The 19,611-nt window shown below is 39.2% G+C and overlaps 1 protein-coding gene and 1 pseudogene across 1 annotated transcript in view; one reads left to right on the forward strand and one right to left on the reverse strand.

Moving 5' to 3' along the window:
* Positions 1 to 19,611, forward strand: part of KIF15 (kinesin family member 15) — a 59,435-nt gene that overhangs the window by 20,371 nt on the left and 19,453 nt on the right. Inside the window, exons 8-20 of the mRNA XM_006200706.4 lie at positions 2,635 to 2,844; positions 4,544 to 4,669; positions 4,832 to 4,954; positions 6,956 to 7,079; positions 7,552 to 7,622; positions 7,856 to 8,065; positions 8,967 to 9,144; positions 10,943 to 11,084; positions 11,832 to 11,973; positions 15,681 to 15,878; positions 16,990 to 17,097; positions 17,516 to 17,621; positions 18,609 to 18,774. Of these exons, the coding sequence (XP_006200768.1) occupies positions 2,635 to 2,844; positions 4,544 to 4,669; positions 4,832 to 4,954; positions 6,956 to 7,079; positions 7,552 to 7,622; positions 7,856 to 8,065; positions 8,967 to 9,144; positions 10,943 to 11,084; positions 11,832 to 11,973; positions 15,681 to 15,878; positions 16,990 to 17,097; positions 17,516 to 17,621; positions 18,609 to 18,774 (1,904 nt within the window). The remainder of the gene's footprint in view (positions 1 to 2,634; positions 2,845 to 4,543; positions 4,670 to 4,831; positions 4,955 to 6,955; positions 7,080 to 7,551; positions 7,623 to 7,855; positions 8,066 to 8,966; positions 9,145 to 10,942; positions 11,085 to 11,831; positions 11,974 to 15,680; positions 15,879 to 16,989; positions 17,098 to 17,515; positions 17,622 to 18,608; positions 18,775 to 19,611) is intronic.
* LOC102530853 (mitochondrial carrier homolog 2 pseudogene) lies at positions 12,705 to 13,287 on the reverse strand (annotated as a pseudogene).

Below are 19,611 nucleotides of genomic sequence, written 5' to 3' on the forward strand. Positions count from 1 at the left end.
CTGTAGTATACAATACTGTTTTACCCACTGTGGAACTTTGAAAGTTCGTGTCAATCCTCTTGCACCCTGCCATAGCTCTATCAACTAAGTTTACATAATATTCAAAATCCCTTGTTGTCATTTCAGCAATCTTCTGGCATCTTCATCAGTAGATTCTATTTCAAGAAACCACTGTCTTTGCTTGTTCATAGGAAGTAACTCCTCATCCACTCAAGTTTGATCATGAGGTTGCAGCAATTCAATCACATCCTCAGGCTCCATTTCTAATTCTACTTCTCTTGCTATTTTCACCACATTTGCAGTTATTTCTTCCACTGAAGTCCTGAGCCCCTCAAAGGCATCCATGAGGGTTGGAATCAGCTTCTTCCAACTCCTGCTAATGTTGGTATTTTGACCTTCCCACAAGTCATGAGTGTTCTTAATGGCATCTGGAATGGTACATGCTTTCCAAGAAGTTTTCCATTGACTTTGCCCGGATCCATCAGAGGAATCACTATCTACGGCAGCTATAGCCTTATGAAATGTATTTCTTCAATAATAAGACTTGAAAGTCGAAATGACTCCTTGATCCACATGCTGCAGAATGGAGGCTGTGTAACAAGCCTGAAAACATTAATCTCGTCCGTCTCTGTCAGAGCTCTTAGGTGCCCAGGTGTATTGTCAATGAACTATTTTGAAAAGAATCTTTTTTCTGAGCAATAAGTCTCAACAGTGGACTTCAAATAGCAGTAAACCATGTTGGAAACAGACTTACTGTCACCCAGGCTTTGTTGTTGCATTTACAGAGCACAGGCAGAGTAGATCGAGCATCATTCTTCAGGGCCCCAGGATTTTCAGAATGGTAATTGACACTGGCTTCACTTTGAAGTCACCAGCTGCATTGCCCTGAACAAGAGACTCAGCCTGTCTTTTGAAGCTTCGAAGCCGGGCATTGACTTCTCTCTAGCTGTGAAAGTCCTAGGTGGCATCTTCTTCCAATAGGAGGCTGTTTGGTCACCATTGAAAGTCTGTTGTCTAGTGTAGCCACCTTCACAAATGGTCCTAGCTAGACCTTCCAGATATCTTGTTGTAGCTTCCTAATCAGCACTTGCTGCTTCACCTTGTACTTTATGTTATGGAGACGGCTTCTTTCCTTCAACCTCATGAACTACTCTGTTAAGCTTCAGACTTTTCTTCTGCAGCATCGTCACCTCTCTCAGCCCATAGAGTTGAAGAGAGTTAGGGCCTGGCTCTGGGTTAGGCTTTGACTGAAGGGAATGTTGTGTCTGGTTTGATCTTCTATCCAGACCGCTTAAACTTTCTCCACATCAGCAGTAAGGGTGTCTTACTTTCTTGTGGTTTGTGTGTTCATTGGAGTAGCACTTTTAATTTCCTTCAACAGCTTTTCCTTTGCGTGCACAACTTGACTAACTGGTGCAAGAGGCCTACTTTCAGCCTGTCCCAGCTTTTGAAATACCTTCCTCACTAAGCCTAATCATTTGTAGCTTTTGATTTAAAGCAAGAAGGCATGCGGCTCTTCCTTTCACTTGAACACTTGCTTAACACTTAAAATGTTTGCTTTTTAAGATAATAGTATTTTGCAATTTGTCCCATGTTTGAGGATCTGTCCTCTCTCTTTGGAGCTGTGTGAATGTATCAATCATCTACTATTTAATACACAGTATTTAGTGTTATGAAGAGGAAGCACAAAGTACTAACCAAAAAGAAAAAGATATAAATAATTTCATTTTTATGCTGTGGCTGGTTAGTAGAGAAGGTTATAACAGCTTCATTTATTGAGTATATATGCTAAGCCCTGTGCTAATAACTCTTTCGTATGCATTTAATTTTTTTATTTACTTTTTGCTGTAAGCTGCTAATTTCCCCATTTTATCCAGTACATATTATGACCTTGCCACCCAAAAAAGTAGTTCTCAGGCCATCATTATCACCTGGGAGCCTGTTACAAATGCAAGCTCTCAGGCTCTATTTCACATCTGCTGAGTCAGAATCTGAATTTTAACCAGATCCTTAGCTGATTAGCCTCCATATTACAGTTTGAGATGTTCTGCCCTGTGGGGTAGGTGTCCATATTCCCATTTTACAAATATAGGACTTAACCTTGAAAAGGTCACTGGGCCCCAAACCACAGAACTGGTAAATAATTGGAGCCAAGGGTAAACCTCATGTTCATCGGATTCCAGAGCCTGCAGTCTGAACCTTCATGTTCCCTGCCTGACAGGGAAGGGGGCCAGGGTGGGCAGGGGGCACACAAATACTTTGTAGACAGAAGAGCTGATGAAACTTGGCATGAAGGTAATTTTGAGATTTATCTTGTCTAACTTTCTCATTGTCTGGGTAAAGAAAAGTGTTCAGAGAGATTTTGCGATTTGCATTAAGTTAACACAAATAGAGAAATTGCAAAACCTGTTCTAGACCCTGTGCCTTGTGATTTCCTGCTTATTCTCTTTCGTGACATGGAAGGGAAACAGAAAAGGAAAGGGGAAGGAAAATAACTTGAGTATGTTCCTTAAGAGCCCAGTATTCTCTCACTACTCCTGACAGGTTTCCTACTGATGTTTGTGGCTGTTGTGACCACTTGAAAGTTGTGATAATGTTATTTCCACATTTCATGTTCATTTTCCTCTTGCCTAGGTGTTGTCCGGAGGATGGAGGAACAGACGTGTGGCGTCAACATCAATGAATAGAGAATCCTCTAGGTCTCACGCAGTCTTTACAATTACAATAGAGTCAATGGAAAAAAGCCATGAAACTGTGAATATACGGACCTCCCTTCTCAACCTGGTGGATTTAGCAGGATCTGAAAGGCAGAAAGACACCCATGCAGAAGGGATGAGATTGAAGGTCAGAATGGAATTATGGTCTTCAGTTTAACTTGACTGTGAATAGTTACTAGAAGTCAATACCAAACTAAGTATTTTGGGGGCTACAAAGGAAAGGATTTGCTTTTATCCAGAAGGTATAGAAATTTCTGTTGGGGGGTTAGAGACAGTAAACTTACATGGGATAGGACACGTCTGTGAGTAGCAAGAGTATCTGAATTCATGCCAGAAGGGATGACAGTACAGGTGGTAGCAGGGGTGACATGAGGAAGAAGGGTGTGACGTGGACTGCCTGGGGGAGCATGGAAAAGTAGGTCTTGAGTTGACTTAAGGGTTAAGGACGTCATCCTAGGCTAAGGTACTAGCAGTGGGAGTGGAGATTTTCTGTAACATGTGTTGCCAGTATGTATATGTATTGTGATACATACTGTCGACAAATAATGGGTGGATTGTACAGGTTAGGCCACATGGGGCTATGGGAGAAGAGTCGAAAATGGTGGGTTTGCATTAAAAGCAAGGATTTAAGCCTCCTGAGTTCTGAGGCAGTTTCAGGCTGTCTCAGGTTCATGTTTCTATGGAGACATGAAGCAAAGAAAAATAGCATATGTTTATAATAGGATATATGCTGAGCCCGTTCTAAATGCTTTCTTTCTATGTGTTAATTCATTTAATTTTCCCAACAACTCTGGGAAGTGATACTGTTATCCTTTCTATTTTAAAGAAACTGGAGTAATTTGTGCAGGGCTCATGGCTAAAAATCAAGCTAAGATGCAAACAGTAGTCCAGCTCCACAGACAGTGCTCTCAACTGTGGCCTAAACCACCTTTCTGAATGGTAACAGATAGTGGCAACTTGCTTTATCATTTCTACTCCTTCTCTCTCTTCTCTATATTCCTACCACTGCAGACCCAGTTATCAAAATGTGCTACTGACAATAAAAAATCCAGTGTAACGTGTTTAATTGAATCATTTTCCTTTTCTCTCCAAACCACTCTTTGAAAGGGATTTTATTATATGTAACAGAATTAGACTGAATATTCTTTTGTAATACGTTCATCAGTGGCTTTATGGGACATGGGGGTGGGTCATTTAGTTACCATACCCTTATAATGCAGCAAACATTTTAACGTTAAAGGCTTGGAAAGTATGCCTATTAACGTTCTACTCCAACTGTTTTTCCTCTGTTCTCTAGTTTTTATCCCTACCTATATGTCAATTTAAAACTATTACAATCATAAACAACAAGTTTCTACTATATAGCAAAGGGAACTATATTTAGTGGCTTGTATTAACCTATAATGAAAAAGAATATGATAAAGACTACATACACACACACACACACACACACACACACACACACACACACAACTGAGTCACTATGCTGCACACCAGAAACTAACACATTGTGAATCAACTATACTTCAGTTTAAAAAAATTTTAAAAACTATTACAATCATGAGATAACCCTGATTTTTTTTCCTTCACATAATTTTTATGTTCAAATTTGAATAGTACTAAAGTTGCAGTGTGCGCCTCAAATAGGAAAAGTTTAGGGAATGGTTGAGGACATCTTTTTGCTGAAAAGTTACTTATCCTTAACTAATGTTGTCCCTGACCTGCCTTTCTGTTCAAAATTGCCACCTGTTAGGTATATTTTAATTCAAAATACTAAAAGGAAACCAGCACACCTAAACTTGTCTTCTTTTTCCCTAATGTCCCAGGAAGCAGGTAACATAAACCGATCCCTGAGCTGCCTGGGCCAGGTGATCACGGCGCTCGTGGACGTGGGTAATGGGAAACAGAGACACGTCTGCTACCGAGACTCCAAGCTGACCTTCCTACTCCGGGTAAAGCAGATCATTGGGTTCCCGGGTTCCATTTTGGTTATGCCCACGATGGTTGATAGTTGGATAATCTCAGCCTTGGTGCTAAGAGTATACATTTTGTTTGCTTAAAAAAATCTTGTGGTGTCTCCCCTGAAAATGTGTACTATTCATATCATTAAACAGGATTCCCTCGGAGGTAATGCCAAAACAGCCATAATTGCAAATGTTCACCCTGGATCTAGGTGTTTTGGGGAAACCCTCTCAACGCTTAATTTTGCTCAAAGAGCCAAGCTGATTAAAAATAAGGTAAAGTGCTGAGTACTTAAGTAAGTAAGAAAAATGTTTAAGCTTGCAGTATCTCACTTTCGTGATTGCCCTGATAATAACATGACTTTTATTTGTTTCTCTGTTGTGAAAGCCTAACTCTAAGGAAGGTTTCTGTTTCACCTTTCCCAGCCTTCTGTATCGCTCGTGTAGTTTGAGACCTAGATTAGGTCTTATGGTCATTATTGTTTGGCTAGTTTTTTCTTCAGGGAAGGCAAGGTTTTTCTCTTGTAATTGAGTTGGAGACAAATATATTTACCTAAACCATGCAGGCAGAGCTGTGTGTGTGCGCTGAGGGGTGGGGAGGGATCCACTGTGAAAACAGTTTGATAATATTGACAGACTTTGTCTCAAGTTGTCTATAACTCTAAGGAGTCCTCATTTTTCTTTATATACAAGAGGCTTCCTTGACATTTGTGCACTCCAGTGGTCAGAAAACTTCCTGTAAAGGGCAGATGGTAAATGATTTTTGACTTCTTGGACCCTGTGGCCTCTTTCCCAACTACTCAACTCTGCCTTTGTATTGAGAAAGCAGCTATAGATGACATGTAAACATACGGGCATGGCTTTGTTTCAGTGCAACTTTATTTTCAAAAACAGGCAGCAGACTGTATTTGGCCCTTGAACAAGCAGCACTTTGCCAACCCCTGGTGCAGACTGTCAAGACCTAGGAGTCCCCCATGTGTTTTGAAGAGATTGGAGGCCTCTTTGGTTCTAGACAAAAGAATCAAAGTGCCATAAATTGGCAGATTAATTTCTTCCCTCCTTCAAAGAAGAAAGTGGTCGTTCTTATCCCCCAAAATAGTCTCCCTGATCATCTTATCATGGTAAAAGTGAACGGGTCCATGTTGCCTCTTCCCTTGGGTGAGTCAGAAGAGTATTGGTCTGGTTATTCATTCTTTTTATTGAATTATGATTCCCTGGTGGGGTATTTGTAATATGAGGAGGAAAAATCATTAGAGCTTCCTGACTCCATCCCTTGGGACTTACTAGAAGTTTTTGGAGAGTGGAGACCTGCAGGGATAATTAGAATTATGATGTCACCAATGTGACAATGATGTCAGAATGTACAGGAGCGCCTTGTAATGAGGCTGGCCATTAAAATCAGAAGCAACTAGAAATGGCTTCTTAGCACATGAAACAGCAAAGCCAGCAGCCTTATACTAGTCACTATCAATGGTAAGTCCTGTGCTGCAGCCTACCAGGAAGAAGTGGTCAGGAAATACGGGGCTTGTTTAAGGAAGGACAGTTTTTCCCAGTGGGCAGACCTGGCTTAAGACAGGAGCATGGGGACCTTGGGGCCGTCAGAGGTTTCCCCTCACTCTGGAGTGTTGGGTATTAGATTCTGTTGCTACTCAGCTCTTGGCTCTTGTTATCACCCTATGGGTTTTGTGGTACTTTTTGAACCTCTCAGAAGTCATCTCAAATGAGACATTTTAATGTGCTAATAACACAATGGAGCTGTCAAACCAAGTCCCCCTTCCAGGAGGACTGTTAGGAAATACAGGGTTGGATTCCTCTGAAAATGGTGGTTTCTTCCCATCTGGTGGAGCTCAGGCCAGCCCTGCAGTTCCACTAAAGTGAACTAAGACAGAAGGGAGGTGACACTCGTGGAGGTGTTTGCTATTATTCACAGGGGTGAGGCTGTTAGTCGCAGGAGGAAGGCAGTATTAGATGAACATACCCAGGTCCCAGGGGTGACCTGGCTCAGCGGGCCCAGGGCTGGTCAACAGAGCAGAGACCTGAAGGGGGGCTTCAGGGAGGAGTGGGGAAGGAAAGAGTCTGTCTGCGGGTGTGAGGCCTGGAAAGGAAGCTTCCTCCCCTCTCCAGCACACTGATTCTGGTGGCCTTTGGACTGCTTGTGAGATGCAGGTGCAGTTTTGTTTTGTCTTCGTCACTCCAAATCATACAAGCAAATATAAACACAATACTATACAACCGCCGAAGCCATCTTTTAATGCTTTTTAAAAAATTCTTGAACAGGCAGTGGTAAATGAAGACACGCAAGGAAACGTGAGCCAGCTCCAGGCTGAAGTGAAGAGGCTCAAAGAGCAGCTGGCCCAGCTTACTGCAGGGCAGGTACTACCAGAAAGCCTCCTGACCAGAGGTGAGACGGGCACAGTGTCCTTTAGCCCGAGGAAACCCCAGTGCCGCTGTCAGTATGAGAGCCCTGCCATGGCAGCCCAGCACAGTGAGGCTGCCCAAGTTGTCCCTGTTTATTTAACCATAGGTACTGGGTTCTGTTCTGGTGGGCGGGAAGTAGAAATAAGTTTGAATTATTCATCCCTAATAAGTGCCAAAAAAATAATAAATTTCATTTAGATCCACTTCCAAGTTTCTGTCATATCATATGTGATCTTTGTTTACTAAATAGCATGAGAGAGACTTTTCTTCAGAGAATAGCTAATTTGTAGATGGGGTCAATTTGAAATCCATGATCTGGTGTTGACAATCTGATTCTTTTAGACTGATTGAGAACAGTCGATCAAGGACTATTTTAGCTCATCTCTTGTCCTTAAAATTTGAGAGATAAAACATTTTTCCCCCTTTCCCTTTCTTTCTTACTGGACCAATTACAGATGAGACTAACTACATGAAGTATTTCCAAGAAGCAATGTTATTCTTTAAGAAATCTGAGCAGGAAAAGAAGGTAGGAAACTGGATTAGTATAAAAGGGATCCAAGATATTTTAGACTTTCACAGTGGGGCACTTTTCTGAGTGAAATAAATGGCACAAATAAATTTAAAAAAAAAAAGAAATCTGTGAAAAATCTAATTTTGCCTTTGAGATTAAGTGAGAAGTTAGTGTTCGTTGCCTGGTTTGTGAAAATTTAGGAAAACCCAATTATTTTTCATGTTTAACCAAATTCTGAATTTCTTCAGTCCCTGGTAGAAAAAGTTACCCAATTGGAAGACCTCACCCTCAAAAAAGAAAAATTTATTCAGTCTAATAAAATGATTGTGAAATTCCGAGAGGATCAAATAATGCGCCTGGAGAAGCTCCACAAGGAATCCCGAGGAAGTTTTCTGCCTGAGGAGCAGGACCGTTTGCTGTCAGAACTGAGGGATGAGATTCAAACTCTGCGAGAACAAGTGAGTACAGGACATTGGCAGTATTTCTGAAAATAAAAGAAGTTCAAGGCAAATATAAATCCCTCACCAGATTGGTCAGCAAATTCTTGTCACTTAATAGAATGGAAAGTGTTTGAAATGAAATTAGCCGACAATGTGACTACATAATTCCCACGCCCCCAGCCCCCATTTTTCCAAAACCATAAAACCTGAAGGCAAAGGGGAGGAAGTTGCAATGCTGCTGCCGTAGCCCTAGCCCCTGCCGCCCAAGCGCAGGGCATGCCAGTGGGCAGTGGTGGTTACCGGCGTCGGTAGTGTGTCTCCAGAGAGCCCGTCAAAGTTTTGTTGTTTTTCCTTTTCCCTGGGAGGTTGGATAGTTAACAGAGGCCCACCATTAAAAAAACAGAGATAATCTCTTCTCAGAGTGTATATCTTTCCAGAGGTTTTCATGCATTTTCAAACTACAACAGATAGATATTTTTACTTTTATTCCTTTTGTACACAAAAGACAGCTTACCATACACTTTTCTGTACCTTGCCCTTTTCACTTAATGTACTTTGGAGGGCATTCACCCTGGATCAGTGGACAGTTTCCTTATTCTTTTCAGCATGTTAATTTAAGCAGTCTCCTTTGCATGAAGAGTCTGCCACAATGAACTTATCACCATTAGGTACCCGGGTGAAAGTTTCAAGGGTATATGGGAAAGTTTCAACTTTCGAAACCCAAGCATAGAGTACAGGGTTGTAGGATCTGCACATCTTCATTCTGATCATAAATGCCAAGGTGCTGTCCACGTGGTTGCAGCAGGCTTCCTCCAGCAGCTCATGCAGCGTTCAGTGTTTTTTACTGGCTTTTCAGAAAGACTTGTTCACTGAGGACATGTCTGTAAATACGTAAGTCTGTAACTGTTTCATGTCACAGGTAGAGCACCACCCCAGAGTTGCAAAATACGCTATGGAAAATCATTCCCTCAGGGAGGAGAATAGAAGACTGAGATTGTTAGAGCCTGTGAAAAGAGCCCAAGAAGTGGATGCCCAGACCATTGCAATACTGGAAAAAGCTTTCTTCGAATTATCTGGCACTGAGGAAAATGACAAAAGTAAGATGTGATGTATGCATACCTCAGAGGGGCAGGGGGGCTGTTTTAAATGTCGTTGATACTGCCTTGCATTGAGGGTCTTCATTTTAGCCTCTAGACCTGGGTGGAAATTTCTTATGTGCATACTTCATGAAGTATGAAGGCTAACAGATACCCTTTGGCAAGGAAATACCCAGTGTATAACTGTCTTAAGGAGAAAAGATTGATTCACATATTACATTAAATTTTTACTAAATGGAATTTTTCTGTTTTCACTATTTTGAAATGAAAAGTACTTCACTAATGACAACATGAATGAATGTAGATAGAGTTGCAGTGTTTATCCACCTGATGAGGATCTGTACAGTGTGAGGTGTCAGACCGATGAGACCCCCCACCCCGGTCCAGCCAGCAGTGTTCTGGCCCTGATGTCATGGTCATGGGTCATGCTTGGCAGTGTCTGTTCTGTTAGTTCCGTAAGTTTGCTATTACTCTGTGCAAGGTGATTTGGTTAGTACTGCTCTGACTTCACAGGTGTGGCAGCTATTGGTGTTAATGCTCTGGGATTTAGTAACAAAGTCTGTGTTTGCTCCATTCTTAGAGTGAATATTTTCATAGTCTTTTATCATCCTCTGTCTCAGCCTTTGTTTCTTTTTAGGTTGAAATTTAAACAGTTCTCTTTCTCTTTTTTTTTTTTAAATTTATTTACAAGATTTTCATTCTTCAGAGCTGAGAATGAAAAGTAGAAGGTGAGGCTTTTTTTTTTTTTTTTTTTTTTTTTACTGTGGAGGCACTGGGGATGGAACCCAGGACCTTGCGTACTCAGCGTGCACTCCACCCCTGAGCTGTTCCCATCCCCAGGACAGCTATAATCTTTCAATTCTTCACTGATAAAGAAAAAAATCTTTTAAATTTCCTTTTCCAAGACTGTTTCCATTCTATTATGACTTAACAAAGGGATAAAATTCACAGTATAGAGGTTGTAGAGAGACTAAGGTTTTAGATGCAAAGTTAAAATCAAGTTTTCAGTATTATTTCAACTATTTTTTCCTATAATGCTCTATATTTTGTTGGCCATTTTGGCCTTAATAGTACCTTAACTTACTGCCTTCAAAAGATACTAATGGTAATTTGCGGACCTCACCGTCTTCATCGTTTTTGTTTGTTTGTTTGTTTGTTTGTTTGTTTTAATGGAGGTACTAGGAATTGAACCCAGGACCTTGTGTGTGCTAAGCATGCACTTTGCCACTGAGCTATACCCTCCCCCCACCATCTTCTAAATATGTATCATTCTCTAAACAACTTTTACATGGTATTTTCCTATACTGAAACTCAGTGGAACTCTCTCAACATATTCAGTCTTCTAAGCAGTCTCTAAAAATTAGTATTTTCTCCCTAGTAGATGATACTAAGTTCTTTCAACTAGCTACCTTTGCTGTTTGTTTCCTTTGCTAAAATTCATGGACTATTAACACTACTTCCTGCAAGATTCTACTGGGGATGTTTCTCTGTCCAGCACTGTGAGTGTTATTCTTCAGTCATTGTTTGCTCTTTCTCTTAATGGTAAAGGTGTTGCCTCAAATACGCCCCTTCGTCGTGTGGCTTCCAGCTTCGCAAAGACAACTGCTATTACTCCTTGAATACACTGTGTTGTGTTACGTTTCCTCTTGAGTTACAGGTGCTTGTATTTTAGGGTCCGCTTTCCAACCCTTTTTCATTTTTCCTTCTTGTGGTTGAAAATTGATACCTGGCAGAGAACTTAGAACATGCATTCTGTTATTTCTATCTTTCCAAGACCAAGTTGTTCCCTTATTATCAGGTCAGCAAGGATTCTCTCCTAACGCTCTGAAAAAGCCATGCTCATCAGCAAACGCTGAGAAGTTAAAAGCGCAACTCCTGCAAATTCAGACAGAGCTGAATAATTCAAAGCAAGAATATGAAGAATTTAAAGAACTAACTAGGTAAAATATAAATACACATTCATGCTTACTGTTTTACTACCTTTCAACGTTGACTTGTTTTGGTATTTAGCATCGATAATTCAATTGAGTGTTTGTCGTAAATATTCTCATATAGCAGCTAGCTTGTTTTGACATGAAAGGAAAGGGCTTGCTTCTAGCTCTTTTCTTTTTTCTTTACTCATTTTTAAATACTGTGTTATAATTGACATAAGTTCTAGTCTCTAATAATATGTTTAGTGAACTAGATGATACAGGTGTTTTAAGGGAATTACCTATTGAGATGAGTGTCTGTTAAACCTAACATAGTAAATTCTTTATCTGGCCACCGAATTTAAATCACTGTTGTTATGAATCATATCAGGATTTTTAGAAATTATAGGTGTGTTAATACTCGATGCTCTTTGTGTCAAAGAAAACACAGATAAACCACATTCATATTATAATCAAGATAAATCCTATTCTAAAACATAAAGAAGTTTTTTTCTTTTAATAATATATCACGTATGGAATCATGGATTATTTGGGCTTTTTAATTGGAGCTCTACTGTTTGCTAGTTGAACACCTTAAACGCTCATCAATCTCTGAGGTGTATTTTACCCAATTGGAAAATGAGGGTAATAATCTGAGAATATCTCTGATATAAAGAGATAACTATAAAGTTATGTGAGAGTATAAACTGTAAAGTACTCTACAAATGTATGACATTGTTTATTACCTGAAATACTCAATTTTATAATATCTATTAGGAAAAAGCAGCTAGAACTAGAATCAGAGCTTCAGTCTTTGCAGAAAGCAAACCTTAATCTCGAAAACATTTTGGAAGCAACAAAAGCCTGCAAGCGGCAAGAAGTTTCTCAGCTGAATAAAATTCATGCTGAAACACTTAAGGTAGGTAATCTGAAGTAATACTTCAGTCTTAAATCGGTGCTGTCTCCTTTTGTTAATAATGGAGAGCGTCTGCACAGATTATCTCTAGATACAGACAGACTCCCTCGTAGACTGTTAACCCCAGGGTGGCACTAGTCCTGGCGTTGATATTTACCCCCAGTGGCAGGGTCATGACGGGACGAGTACAGCATTTGGAATCAGACCTGGGTTCAGATTCTAATCTGTCAGTAACCTTAGGCAGGGTTTCCTATTGTCTGAGCCTCATTTATTGCCTCTGAATTAGAGATGAGGCTAATTTAGTTACAGGTGGTTTTTTTTTTTTTTTTGAGCATTAAATGGGTTAATAACGTGCAGTGGAAGAATAGAAATCCTAAAGACAAAGACCACTAAAGGATGAAGGGTGACACTGGGGATAACAGGAGGGGCTGTTCCTCTAAATAAACATAGTCCTCATGAAAGAAAAAAACTGAACATTTGAGAATGAGGAGAGAGGGAAACACAAGGAAGTTAATGGTGAAGAAACTGATGGTGCTGCTGATACTGGTAATTGTAGCTTTTGGGACCAAATCCTCTGACTGGTTTAAAAAAAAAAAACCCTTATATATCCTAAACTTAAAAATAAATAGATGTTTATCTCTAGTGGTTGTCTTCATCAGTGATGCTTTTTGTATCACTTCATAGGATACCTTTTTCCCCCTACTATAGAAATGTCACTGTCCCTGCGTACATCTTCAGATTAACATTCCCAGGTCACAACAACAAGTCTTCCCTTAAGGGGACCTTCTGGAAAAACAACCTATTTCCTCAACTCATATTCTCCTCTTTTTGTAGCATGCACCAGCAGTCTGTCGCCAAAGTATGTATTGGGGAGCAAGGAGGGGACCCACTGGCAAGCCCACAGCTGTTGGTAGCCATAAGATCAGAGAAAAGCACAAAGGAATAGGTCAACATATTGGGAAAAAAATCCTAGGACAGCTTGGGAATAACTTCATTTCATTCATGGTGGAAACCCCCCTGTCCAGTGCATAGGTGTTGACTAGGTGGGCCAGGGAGTTACAGAGCCATGAAGAAATGACATCACCTAGGAGGCGAGTAGTAAGACCCGCACAAAGTCCTAGGATGCCCTCTTCCCAGTAGATAGTTACTGTGAAGTCAGGGTGTCGATAGCATTTGGATTCTCTGCCAGTGAACTGTACCATAGATCTCAGAGTGAGCGCGTGGAAGGATGTGTGATGAGCACGCAGCAGAGTGAGCTGTCATCTCTCAAGCTGTCTCCTTGATAACGCGGTCAAAGGAAGATGACACTTCTTTCTGTGCATTTCAGAAGATACTACTTTTAAAAGTAGTTTTATTCATTTGTTTGAATTGGTAATCACATGACTGGAATTTTTCAAGATACAGAGAATAAACAGTGACGAGTCTCTTTCCATCTGCTGTCCTTACAGCCAACCAAGATCCTCTTTGGAGGCCATCAGTGTCATCAAGTTTTGTTTTTGTTTTCTTTCTTTTTCTTACATTTTTTTAATTTACACAAACAGTAACGTATAATACACGTCATTCTACACCTTGATTTTTTTTTAAACATGATATTTTAGAGTTTATCCCATGTCTAAAGGGAAAAAAAGAACTTTCCTTTTTGTTTGTTTGGGCAACTGTGTATGAATATATTTATGGCTGTATCATAATTTAACCTGAAAAATGCTGTTTTTTCTTTTAAATTTGCTTTTTAAGAAAGGTGGCCTTTAAAAATCTTTAAAATACTTGTGGAATATCACCAAATGTTTTATAATGTGTCTCTGTAGCCTCTTAGCAGTAGAATTATAGAGCTTAATGCACTGTGGCCTTCTGCTGTGCTTCTGTTTATAGCTGAGCAAACAGGACTAAAGGGACTAAAAGATTTGCCAAGAGTGGCATAGCAGTTCAGATCTTTTGTTCAGTTTTAACTATACGAGTACATCATGGATACATTATCCTTGTTTAAAAGAAGTATACATATCCCAGAAATAAGATTTGGTGAGGTTAAAGGGTATGGCGGAGGATTGCTTGTTTTCCACAGAAATTCTTCTCTGGGGTTCATCTATTTTTAAACATGTGTGTAGTTTAAATTTTAAAAAAAAAAGGTATACATATGTATCAAGTTTAGATGAAAGTTCCTTTTGAGTATCACTGCCAGCCTGGGTCTAATCTGATCTTTCATCCCCCATCCCCGGGGTTAATTTATCACCAGTTTAGAAATCCCTTTTCTTAGCAATTTTGAGCAGTAAATATACATGAACTGAGAAGATATATAGAATTATTTCATAGATTGTTTTTTGTTGTACTTTGTTTTTAAAAATAAATGGACTCATTGTATGTATGTTATTCTGCAGTGGACATTTGTTAACTCAGGCATGCTTTGGGTCCTTCCACACAAACTAGTACCTAGCTAGGCTTCCATGTATTGGAATAATTTCATGGCTTGTTTAGGTAGTTTTCGTGCAGGCATTCCCTGGGGTGGATTCTGTGAGAGGAGTGGTAGTCTTAGGACGTCTCAGCATTGGAGTCAGTCTGGCTGAAGGGCCCTCCAAGTGGCTGCACCACATGGCTTCCCCAGAGCTAGCATTGGCAGGCTCGTGAATGTTTGACAGCCTCATGGGTGAAAGTGGTTGTAATTCTCCTTTCCTTCATTTCTCATGAAGTCAGACATCTTTTCCTATGTTCATTGTCCATCTGTAATATCCTTTTCTATGAAAAAGGGCCCATTTCCTTACTAGTTCTTTATCATTTTCTTGAGATTTGTCATTTTTCTGTGTTACTCTTTTGTTTGTTATGTATACTGCCAATGTATCCTGCCATTGTGTTCATTGTCTTTCATCTTTGTAGGTGATACTTTTGTTACACAGAAGTTTTAAATTTTTGATACAGCCAGGTTTATTGATCTTTTATCTTTGTGACTTTTTAAATACATTTTTCATTGTTTTTTGTTTTTTGGGGGGGTAATTAAATTTATTTATTTTATTATTATTACTTTTTTCTTTAAGGGAGGTACTGGGGATTGAACTCAGACCTTGGTGTGTGCTAAACACACACACCACCACTAAGCTATACCCTCCCCCCACTTTAAATACATTTTTAAGAGCTTAGACAATCTCAAGATCATCAGTATATTCTACTTTCTTTTACTACTTTTATATGTTTTTACATCGAGATGTCTAATGTGTCTGCTATTTTATTTTAAGGAGTATGATGTAGAGATTTAATTTTTTTAATAGACCATGTTTTTCTAATAATAGTCATGTTATTTGAACTTTACACATATAAATCGCTCTATTTCTAGACTTTGTATTCTCTTTCAGTATTGTTTATTAGCGCATATGCTAGTAACGCGCTGTTTTAAACGACCATACCCTTATGTTTTTATATTGACCAAGGAGGTCTTCCCAGTTTGTTTTTAATTGTCTGTTCTCGCATATTTATTTTTTTTGTATAAAGTTTGGAGTTGGCTTATCAAATTTCATTTTTAAAAATCTTACTAGAATTTTGCTGAAGGCTACTTTGAATTGATAGATTAGTTTCTACCTGGACATTTCTATGCTGCCTCTTTAGGATACTTTTTCTTTTCTTCTGATGTGTAGAATTAACAGCTTTATCGTCTCTGTTCACACGATTACTAAATACGCTATTTTTTTCATGTGTGCTAATGTTTTTCTAACCATTTTTTGCTGCAGATTATAACAACACCAACCAAGGCCTATCAACTTTGGTCTCGACCAGTACCAAAATTAAGCCCTGAACCAGAGAGCTTTGGCTCTGTGCACACTCAGAATTCTAGCAAATTAGATAATGATATCTTAAATGAGCCAGTGCCACCTGAGATGAATGAACAAGCTTTTGAGGCCATTTCTGAAGAGCTTAGAATGGTGCAGGTAATGTTTAGTTTTAGAAAAAAAATAGACATTCACTTAAACAAATTTGCTTTATCATTTTAACTCTTAATTTGCAGTGTTCAAACCTGTTTAGTATTAAAATAGTATCTTTTTAAGGATGGGTGTGTAAAGGTCTCTGGCTTAGAAATCAGTTCACTCTCATTCTTTTAATTCGCTTTGCAATATTTTGCAAGTCACTCTCCACTCTCCTTGAGCTTCTCCCGTGTGTAAAAAGACCAGTTTGGGGAGGGGTGGAGCCATATTTCATTTAAAAAAAAAATAGTGATGTGGGGAATAGTTCTGTGGTAGAGCACATGCTTAGCATGTATGAGATTCTAGGTTAAATCCCCAGTACCTCCATTTGAAAAAAAAAAAAAAAAAAAGACCACTTTGCCACTGCCTTCAGGTTCCAGGACTGGTTTACATTGGCACAGTGCTGTATCTGCTAAAGACAAATAAATAGGTGGAAGAATCTTATTATCAAATTTTAAACAGCTTTTGGTGTATTTGAAATATTGTTTGGTTTGTCTCGGAATTCAGTGATTTGTTTATTTTTTTTTTAAGTTTTTCTGCTCTAGTAAAAGAGGGAGCCAGTCACCCCAAATTCCAAAAATTTGCCCTTTCCCAGGCATGGAGGCCTTTTTGGTGAAATTACTCTGTGTAACCCTGAGAAAGTGTTTTAGTAGTCTCAAGATGGCTCAGATTTAATCTCTGATTTGACTTTTGATCACTTGTTTCCTTTAGAGTTTCCAATTAACCACTTTGATGGACCACAGGTGTAATTCTGAAACATAAGAAACGATGAGTGTAGTGTTTTGAAGTTGTTTTCTGGCTCCAAACTGGCATTTGACACCTTTGTCCATACAAGGTTTTGCGTTTCGTTTTTTTAATGCGGAAGAAATGGTGGAATGTTTGAGATGTCCATAAAATTTTTTTTGTTGTTTCTTTGAGGTGGGCACTAGTTAGGGTTACTTATTTACTTACTTATTTTAATGGAGGTACCAGGGATTGAGTCCAGAACTTCATGCATGCTAAGCATGTGTTCTACGAATGAGCTACACCCTTCCCCACATCAAAATTTTTTTTGACCACTGAAGTTTTTGTGTTGTAGGAACAAATGAGTGCCCTTCAGGTCAAGTTGGATGAGGAAGAACATAAAAACCTAAAACTTCAGCAGCAAATTGACAAACTGGAACATCATTCTATTCAAATGCAGGAGGTGAGATGCAGAGCATGGCCTCAGAATATGTAGGAAACAAGTCTGCAAAGTGAGAGCATTACAGGAAGGAAATGACTTCATGAAGCCTTGGTCAAGGTTTATTTGAGTTGTGTTCTTTGCTTTGGTACTTCACCTACTACTCTGGAAATGAGACATGCCCCCTAGTCTGAATCCTGGTCCATTGCGTCGGTGGTGCAGATGGATCCCTTGCTGTTTGTTTGGAAGAAAGCAGGATGGACGGTCAGGTGCTTGCAGTGATCCTTTGCTTTGTTGGCCATCCTCACTGTAGTTTATGGGATCGGCCAATTTTCTCCTGGTCAGAGACCTTAAAACGAGATTTTGAAAACAGAAACAAGGTGATGTTTTGGAGTGTGTTTTAGCACGCCAAATTCCAGAAAAATTTCTCTCTTTCCCAAAGCTTTTCTCATCAGAAAGAACTGATTGGACCAAACAGCAGCAAGAGCATCTCTCTCAGTTGAATGTCCTTGAAAAGCAGCTTCAGGACACTCAGACCAAGAATGACTGTGAGTCTGAACACTGGGAGCTTTTTGATCTAAGTACTGCTACTCACTATCTTTTTACTCTTATGAATAAATGTCCCTATATTTTGTTTGTTTTAAATTAGCCCAGACGAGTAATAGTAATGTAATATTTTACTATTAGTAATATTACCACGAGTAGTGGTAAGAGTATTATAAAGGGTAATTTTCTCCAGGAATGCTCAAACAAATGATTCAAAAGTTGACTTAAAAGTTTTAATACTGCTTTGAAAGTGATGTGTCTTGAATTTGTAAGATGAGTATGTCTTAATAGTAACAAAATGAAGCATAATTACATACTTGCGTATATTCGTAGATGTGGGAATATCATTTAATTCCCAGTTTTTTCAGTTTATTTTTCCTTTCATCAGAGTATTTACAATAGTTTATTATAAAGCTAAGACCAAAAAAAAGAAAAATGCCATTCTCTTTCCCTTGATCTAAAAAGTTACATAATTTTATTTCCAGTTGGAGTTTCCTTAGAAGACCAGAGTGTTTAACCTATGTTGGAAAGTTCTGGTACATCTCCAAAGGGTTTTTAATAAATAAGATTAGGTCACTTAAAATATGTTAAATCTCTTAGCTTTTTTCTAAGGTATTATATTAAGAGTTTTGATGCACATTCTATAGGAGAAATGCAGAAAAGTCAAATGACCTACAAGTCAGGGACATATGTTAACGTCTGGTTTTTGGTAGAAACAATACCAAAAACCATGAGCAAAGGAGAGGAAGGAAATAAACCTCAGTGCTCCTACTACCTCCCACTTAGTTGTTCAACATCTTTACTCTCAAGAGTAAAGAGCATTTTTAAATGGACTCTTCAACTTTTTTTTTGCTGATTGTATGAAAGGTACCTATCAAATTTATTTGCTTACTTTGTTAAACACACACACACACACACACACACACACACACACACACACGTAAAGAAAAGCCTGTTAAGATTATGTTTTATTTATTTTTATTTTTTAGTTTTGAAAAGTGAAGTACATGACCTGCGGGTAGTTCTACATTCTGCAGACAAAGAGCTGTCCTCGGTGAAATTGGAGTATAGTTCATTCAGAGAGAGTCAGGAGAAAGAACTCAACAGCCTTTCTGAAAGACACATGCATGTACAGCTTCAACTAGATAATGTCAGGTAGAGTTGTTCTGTTACGGCTTCGAGTTGCCTGATTGGCCTGTAACCCAGGACTACTGCTGTAAACCCAAATCAAACTAGTCAAAAAAACGAAAAGGTAATTTATTGGCTTACAGTATTGGGAAGCCCCAGAGGTGATTTTGGTTTCAAGGACAAAGTAGATTAAGTCTCAGACAATGTTGTCAGTGTGCATTCTCTCTCTCTCTCTCTCTCTCCATCTCTCCCTCTCCCTTTCCGTCTCCCTTCTGCTCAGCCTCCCTCTGTGTGTGGCCCTTAATCTCTTCTGTTGAAGGCCTTCCTCTGTGTGACGGGGAACAGATTGCCCCAGACGACTCCACTTTCTCCTGGCATAGAGACCCCTGCAAAGAAATCCTCTGTTCCAATCACCATGTATCAATCCCAGAGAAAACTGAAATTGTTCCTGCTTGAGTCATCTGCTTACTTTTGGACCAGTCCCTTACCAAGTGTTCATGGTGGTATTGGCCCAGCATAGGTGATGTGCATGTTCCGGAGGGAAAGGTGTGCTCTTACTAGAAGGGACAATACAAGGTAGACCAAATCAGTAGTTGTCACCATTGTCCACAGTAGCTCCAGAGGCTTGGCTGGGTAATCCACATGCTGGTAATCTTGAAACAAAGTAATCTAAGATGGAAATTGTTTGTTTTTACTGGTTTTTTTCTCCTTACTAATTTCAAACTTTTGTAAAACATAACTTACAGCTATCTTGAGGCTTTGATTCTATTTCTCGAGTCTATGGCAGTAATTTAATTACAGACTTGTTTTTAGTTTATGTAATGCTGGTTGAACTTTTTTTAAATTTATTTATTGATTTAATTG

Source organism: Vicugna pacos, chromosome 17 (assembly GCF_048564905.1).
Source record: "Vicugna pacos chromosome 17, VicPac4, whole genome shotgun sequence".
Classification (NCBI taxonomy): domain Eukaryota; kingdom Metazoa; phylum Chordata; class Mammalia; order Artiodactyla; family Camelidae; genus Vicugna; species Vicugna pacos.